The following is an 8,388-nucleotide window of genomic DNA, read 5'->3' on the forward strand; positions in this document are numbered from 1 at the left end:
TCGTAGCTACATGCGAATCTGAAGGGCTGCAGGGTTTTCACCGAACCGAAAGCAACACTGCGGGTGCACGTCGGATCTTATAGTATATCTGATCCGATCATGTTTACCTCCAACCACCATCATTTACAATATATTACGTACACTGTAAAGTGTCGTATACAGTGACGTCAGCGGGGCAGACTAGTCGCGAGATGGGGTTGGCAGGACGCCTCTAAAGTACACATCGTAAAATCCATACGGCTGTGCAAACAGACGGTCTGACTCCGCAGGCGCATATTTAATTTCCATTGACGGATCGGCGACGCCGCATTATGTCGTTATCAACGATAACGCCGTCAAACTTTTGGTCGTTTATAATATTGTTGTTGCAATTTGTATTGTGTTTTCTGGTGATATTGTACGTGGAACAGTTTCGGCGGCGACGACGCAATTTTCACAACAATTTAGCACGGAACAGGCAAAGGCAAAGGCGACGGCGAGCGGCGGGCGGCGACGCGGCGGCGGACGTGGAAGGGATCGGTCACGGGGAGCGTGTCGGTTGACGACGGCGGCGAGTCAAAGCCGTACCGTTCTCGCGCTCAACAGGTCCGGCGTTATATCTCCGTGCGCCGTGTGGTTCGCAGCAGATTTAGTGGTGTGCCACATCGCGGCCGACAGACCGTCGACGCGCCCGGTAAATATTCAGTGCGATATCGTGTGTAACGACCCGGAAGATAACAATATTGTACTGTACATTATTACCAGTTGCCGCGTAGGTATCGTGCTTATAATTATATAGTTTTCCACACTTCCGTTCTCCGCAAGGACCAAATATCTGTGCAGAGCGGGTGTTTCGCCGTTCGTTCCGTGCACACACATACACACCCGCACATACACAGTACGACATATTATTATTATATTATACGTCCATATAGTCGTATCGCGGGGCTAAACGTGAGAGCGGCTCGGTGCGCGTGCGTGGGTGTGTGCGAGCTTGCATCCCGCGCCCCATAAAAAAACGGTTCGCTCGTCGGTTCTCTCCGGCCCACGCGTGGGCGACGGGTGCCGTGGTACTCGTCCGCGGACGGTTCTGCGGATCACACTCTGCCGGTGGTCATGACGTTCCGGACCAAAGGCCTCAACAAGCAGCAGCAGCAGCAACAGCTACAGCAGGGACAACAGGACTCGCATTATCCCAACAACAATCACCGACAGCACCGGAACCGTTACGACGACGAGGACGGCGGCGGCGGCGATGATGACAAGACCGGCGCGCCGGCCGACCGTCATCAGCCACCGTCGTCCGCAGCTTTGGGTGGCGGCGGAACCGCTGCGGCTTACAGTCCCCGGCGTCTTGTCGTACAACACAAGGTAAGCGGACGGCACGCATAAGCGGTATAAGCGTATACGGCCGTGTACCTATACAAATATATTATACACATTCATTACATACCTACGTTTTATTGTTCCTGTTATGAGCGGTATAGACAGCTGAGTACCATATACCTGGTACGATATATTATACCTATACATCATTATTATTATCGTTATATATACATGTATACCCAGCGATGTCGCGTGCGTGCCGCGGACGGCATCGGAACTCCGCGCGGTGAACCCGGAACGCGACTTTATAGCGAGAGTGACACCAGAGAGAGAGAGAGAGAGAGAGAGAGAGTGAGCTAGGTCCAAAGTGAGAGGAAACTCTGCCGCTCACGTGTACACGCGCGCGCTCGCGGAAACAGAAACCTGTATATTGGCGCATGCCTTTCTCCGTGCTCGCGAACGGTCATCGAGAGAGCGGACTCGATGAGACATGATGATGATGATGATGATGATGATGATGATGACGATGACGGTGGATGGTCGTATAATAAACGCCATTAGTCCGCGATCCTAGCTCGCATCATATATTATGATATAATTGTATTATGGCGCAGTGGTCAATGGTTGAATCGGGAAATAAAAATTAGAAGGAGATGCTGCAAAAGAATGTAAAAAAATCACGTGCGTACCCTAAGATTTAAATGATGATATTATGACTTATTGATTAGGAGAATTAAGATATGATTATATTAGTAGGGGAACGCTAAAATATTTTTTACGAAAAGAAGAAGTAGATATACTCCCCCCCACCTCCAAATTCGAGTACTGCGTATAGATCACGCAGACGGCTCGACCACAATATATTATATAAGTCTCGGCGATCGTCAGACGCGCACGTGTCACTCGACCACTGTAGGTATGTTTATTAGCGTACATAATTACTAAATAGACACTTAACCGGATACAAATGTCTCCAGTATGGGTTATACCACGTTGACGGTAAATCATCGTCGTCGTATGGTATATTAATCGTTTCGTCGCTAACATATGGTATAGCCGCGCCGAAGTCTCGGCAGGAGAACGGACGCACCCCGTCCGGGCCACCCGATCGGGAGGAACCGCCACGGCCGCCGCACAACCGTTCCCATCGATTCCCACCCGCTTTTACGTATAGTATATATAGTCCGTTGCCGAGCGCTCCGCGGAAAATCAATTTTCTCGATGTTTCACTATATTTATACATATACCTATATATATATATATATATATATATATATAATATAATCTATATTCTATAATTATATATGTGTGTGTGTATTATCACGTTATATATTTTGTTCGTGTATAGAGCCATATATATGTATGTCCTGATCTAGGTTGTGTGAAAAAATGTTTTATTGAAAATAAAAAATACGCATTAAATCTGTGTAATAAATATAAATTATACGTTTTATGGGTATAGATACTGCACATTGGTCGTAGACGTCACGCGTTTCTGCAGAAACTATTATTTTAGAACGATAATATTATAATAGAGCGCAAACAGGTACAAAACACATTCTTTTGTCGGATGATTCATGAATTATACCTATTAAATCACTCGTTATAATATTTTCATTTTTCCGTGGAAACTTTGTTCGAAATTGTTCAACAAGTTTTGCATAATATAGGGGTGCGGTTAAACCACGAGTTGTCGCGTTGCGGTGCCGTCCGCCCGCCCGCCCATATTATATTATTATATATTTATCACAATATATTATACACATAGCTTTTATATATCTCTGAATACATATACACCCGTATTGTCACTGATTGTTTCATCTATATATTTATAGGTATATATACTCAAACATTATATATTTATATAGTCAATGCACCGTAGTCCGTACCTACATAGGTAGTATTATCGCCACTTATTAACCGCAAAATTTTATTGTTTGTCGCGGAAAATTGCATTTCCATACGGAAGTGTTATCGTTGATTATGACGTGTACCTATCTACGGCTTTACGTCTCGGACTGATTAATTTTACAGTCGACGTTGCGCCGAACAGAATTTATATACAGCAGATATAGTATATATAGTATATACCTATACGTTAATAACGTTATAACTAGTTTTTTTAAAAATACTATTGACGTTGCCGGTTGTATTTTTAATTTTTATCGCTGATGTAAGTCTCGTATTATACTGCTAACATATATAGACTGCAATCACATTACCGAATAACCTTTCAGTCTATAATATAATATTATTATATTCGTTATACTTGCAACGTATACCTATATATTAGCTGCAAATCATATTTCTGTAACTGCACAAATATGACATCAATATATTTTAAATTAATCTGTACGAGTTTAAAACGTAAATGCGAAGCAAACATATGTTTACGTGCGGCTACGCCTTAGAATGCGCAGTAGAATCTTGAGATATAAAAGTTCATGATGTATGTCACACACACAAAGAAAAGTAAAATAAGTCACTTATAAATAATGGTAGTCACGGATGAAAAGCAATGAAATTGACCGCGATATACCAAAATGTGTATTCATATAATATTTAATATTATATCAATCATTGGCCATTGCATGCTTCCGACTGCGTCTTAGAGATTGATATATTATTACTATATGCTGTCCAAACAATTTTTAAATATTATTTTTAGAGTGTGTACACCATTAGTATTGTAATTATTTGTTGTTGGGTAGGTATATTATTATTATAATAATGTATTTATTTATAATCAAACCGGTGGCGGATACAAGCTGGTGGGGTGACGAGATGAGGCAGTCATCCATTCGCCCCGCTCCCCTTGGACTAAAGAAAAATAGATTTAATGTTGTAGTTTTTAAACAAAAATGTTTTTTTTTTTATCCAAGACACTATAAGTATTCACAATATATTCCATTTTTAAGGGGATTCGATACTATTTTAAAGAAGTTAAATACAGGTAATTTTCTGTGTGTGCGTTATTATAGTAAATACTAAATAATAATCATTTTAATAATTAATAATATTATATAACGTGTGTGTGGTGTGACTGAATATTATTAATATTTTAAAATTCTTAATATATAAGATTGTAAAATAAAATGTTGAAGTTTAAGACTTCTAATTCAAATAAAGGGAAAAATTGTTTTTAAGTGAACTTTGTGACGAGTTCAAGTATGTTTTCAGAAGTTTTGATAGTACCTATTATTACCAATAAAGTGAGTTCCTACAAATGTACAATAAATTAGCATATACCTATAAGACAGGTTTATTTTACTATAAAATACATTCAGAATCGAATCCTCTTGAGGGTTAGTAGTAGATAATATAGTAGGTAGGTATTAAGTATTAACATTATAAATAAAATAATAAAAGTATTATAATGCATTATTGATTATTTAAACCGTAGGTATTGCATCGAATTATTATGAATTTATTTTTTTATGGTGGTTTTTTATGGTGGCTAGTGTATGCATCATTGCATTAAAAATATTTGTAGCTTCAAAATTTCATCTTTCCGTCTTCCTAGAATCACTTCTGGATCAGCTACTGCAGTAAAATCATTTAATTTGATTAAAATGAATAATATACTATATACAATGGAAAACATTTGGAAACGCTTTAATTATTGTTTGCATACTTTGATAACCACATAATATTATAGAAATAATAGAATATAACACTGCTGCACATTTATTAGGTATAATATTTAATCATCACATTAATTATATCATAATATTATTATCGTTTTTCAGTCCTAATAATATTTGTATAATGACTGTTTCAAAACTTTTGAACACTCTGTATAATAATATTTATGTAAAAGTATAAGAGTATACATGTATAATAGCCTGAGTAACTATTAATATAGGTTTTAGGTACCTATATATTATGTAAGATTATTATTTATTGTTAATCGTGGTTTTATTAATTATGACTAAAGATTGTTAACTTAATTTTCAAAATTGTACTTGTAAGTTTTTTATACACTCCTGAAAAGCATGGCTTATGAGTTATGAGTGACTTTTTTCTCAATAATGTATTATGTAGATAACTATTAAAGTCAACATTACTCTCGTCACTTATCGTTTTTGTGCATTTTTGCGTTATTTAGATTATGTGATATCTTTCGAATAATAATATTATATGGACAGAGTTAAACATTAATTTTACCTATAATAGGCACGTGAATTGAATATTGCATCGACGCGTCGTTGAAGTCGCCGTGTTTTTTTATTACTGGTTATTTTCTATAACACATGTGCGATTTGAATAAATTATGTATAGTTTCCGATAAACATATTATGTATATAACTGTCTTAATATCCAGTAGTATCTATAGGTGATAAAAGGAATAATAAAACAATTTTTTTAAATTGAAATAATTGATGAATAATATGATATAATATTATTATATTATATAGTGGACAGTGGAGTGTTAAGACCATAAACATATTAATAAATAATTTATTAATATGACTATGGTTCAGCTATGATTCACCCATATGTTTTTATGGGTCAGCAACTGGGTCTGGTTTAGTAGTACGTAAAAAGTCTTATCCTCTCCCCTTGATAAAAACTGGTTTTTTAAATAATTAATTTTAATTGAATAATGAAATAGAAATGATTATACACAATACACATTTAAATTGTTATAACGTGAATTATAGTATATACCTGCGTCCTACCTATATTATATATATTATATATAAATAATATAATAGGTAGGTAGGTATGTAAATGTAATATTTGTGTACTGTGTATACATAATACATATAAGTATACAACTCATACTTACTTAATTTAAATTATTATGTGACAGATTTGAGAATTGTCATTGTTTACAATTTTAAATACGTTTTCGTTTCGATACATTATTTGCATTTATTGAACACCAAAAACAAAGCTTAGTTCGATTTAACGATTTTATTAATTAGGTATTATGTATGTGTCTTATACTCTTATTGTATTACAGAATACGCTTTTGACACTGACCGATAAACGTCTCACGTTAATGGTTTTCTTGGTTTATCGTCTCAGACTTTGGTAATAATACTAATAAACAATAAAATTATGTCAATTTACTAAGTATAGTTATATTGATTATTGTTGCATCAATATTATCAATATACCTACCTATACGAAAATATGTTATAATTGATATGACAATAATATGGTATAGGTACATACTTTTGACATCAACTTGATTAATTGTTTTTTTTTTTTTTTGAGACAATAAGACATGTATTAGACTTAGCTATTAAATTTTCGAAATTGCAGATAACAGTAGTAGTATTTTTTATAACCAGGTTTTTTTCGTTTGGCGACTGTACCGTATAATAACACATTAGCACTGTATCATGATCAGAAAAATAAGACATAGGTACACTTATGCGCTCTGTAAACAATATGTCAATATGGATTGCGATGTAAACATACAAAATTTGTCGTTTTTCTTCGTGCAGTAGGTAGTCCAAACCACCGAGACCATCGAGTGAGTTACATACTCACACTTAACTAAATTACATAAATAACAAAAACATATTATGAATATCTAACCAAATATATTTCTGAAGTGTATATGTGTGTATGCGTGTGATTGTAAAAACCGACTTTGGAGTTTAGACAGTGGCGCAGTCTGACGATAAGTTTAACAATAATAATTAATTTGAAGGGGGAAAAGTAATGTGTAGTGAATATTGCGCGTAAAAGCGCACTTATTTTACGGACAAAGAGGGAGTGAAGAGGATGTCCGCCGTCGCGGTCCTTGACCTTCGAAATCGTTTTAAACGAGTAAAATATAATAAACTTTGAGTTCGTGAAAACATCGTCCGTCGTCAAAAAGAACGTACACAACAATATACCTACGGTGCACACAATCCGTGTAAATCAGTCAGCAAATATCAACAGGTGCCTCGGGATACATTTCGATTTGATCGGAGGAGACCGGAGAGGGGAGGTACCTACTAGTATATGTATACATAATACATATATATAATGTGTATAATATACCCAGTAGTTGAGTACAACTTACAGTAATATAGTGTTGTGATAACAATTTGAGGATCTGTAATATAACTACCTATTTAATAGTACATAATATAGTACCTATAGTTAGGTAGGGGGTACGGTACCTATTATATACGAGGAGGGGAAGAGATCTGGACAATCCGACGATAGAGCACGACATATTTGTGTATGTGTGTCGTGTGAGTGTGAGTGTGTGACGTAGTATATGTTTATCACTGTATTACTGCAAAGCAGTTATAATTTTTATAAGCCTCTGACGCCCCATTTTAGTGAAAGTGCATTGGCTTCATCGCGCACGTAAATATAGATATTTTACTATTAATTTTTTGTGCGTCCCAATATTTTGTTCGAATAAGTATTCTATACTTTATTCTCGGACACACGATAAACATATTGACATATAAGTATTGTGATTATTATAGTAGCACTATTATACGACTTTATTAAACTTTTGTACGATCGGAGAGGGATCAGTGAAAAAAACCAAACCTGTGTACAATTATTAATAGACGTTTTATAAGATATGTACGAGTTAGGTATACTTTTAACCTAACCTAACCTAGGGAAAAAAAATGTCATGGCTGTATATTTTATTTTTATTATATTTATATGACATAATTTTAGGTGAAACTCAAGCCTCCCTAATCGAAGGCATAACTATGCGCCTAGGCTATGTTTATATGAAGTTTTTTTTTGATTAGCTTTTAACAAATAGTTAATATTAGCATATAATTATTATAGCCTGAAAAAGTACGAAGTTCTAATTATTAATTATTATAGTTACATAAATTACTTATAATTTATAACAGATACTCGCTCAGCTCTGCAGAATCTAATATAGTTATGTCCTAATCTTTATAAAAATATTTCTTAAAATACATTATTTGAATCATTGTTGATATTAGATAACTTTTCAACCTCAAAAAGGTTGAAAAAGATCTCTCTGGAGTGGCTGTAGATACTGGTAATGTACAAAACTACAAAATATTTGAATTAAAAAATGAACTCGATATTTTTCAACCATTTTCAGTACCAAACTGATAACAAAAAAAATCACGA

General features: G+C 35.3%; 1 protein-coding gene across 2 annotated transcripts in view; it reads left to right on the top strand.

Annotated features, from left to right (window-relative positions):
• The first annotated feature begins 272 nt into the window (after window positions 1-272).
• LOC100167902 (la-related protein 4) overlaps window positions 273-8,388 on the top strand; it is a 36,572-nt gene continuing 28,456 nt past the window's right edge. For both annotated transcript variants that reach the window (XM_008182787.2, XM_008182789.2), the window contains exon 1: window positions 273-1,350. In XM_008182787.2, the coding sequence (XP_008181009.1) occupies window positions 1,096-1,350 (255 nt within the window). In that variant the 5' untranslated portion in view covers window positions 273-1,095. The remainder of the gene's footprint in view (window positions 1,351-8,388) is intronic.

The sequence above is a fragment of the Acyrthosiphon pisum genome, chromosome A1 (assembly GCF_005508785.2).
Source record: "Acyrthosiphon pisum isolate AL4f chromosome A1, pea_aphid_22Mar2018_4r6ur, whole genome shotgun sequence".
NCBI classification, from domain to species: Eukaryota; Metazoa; Arthropoda; class Insecta; order Hemiptera; family Aphididae; genus Acyrthosiphon; species Acyrthosiphon pisum.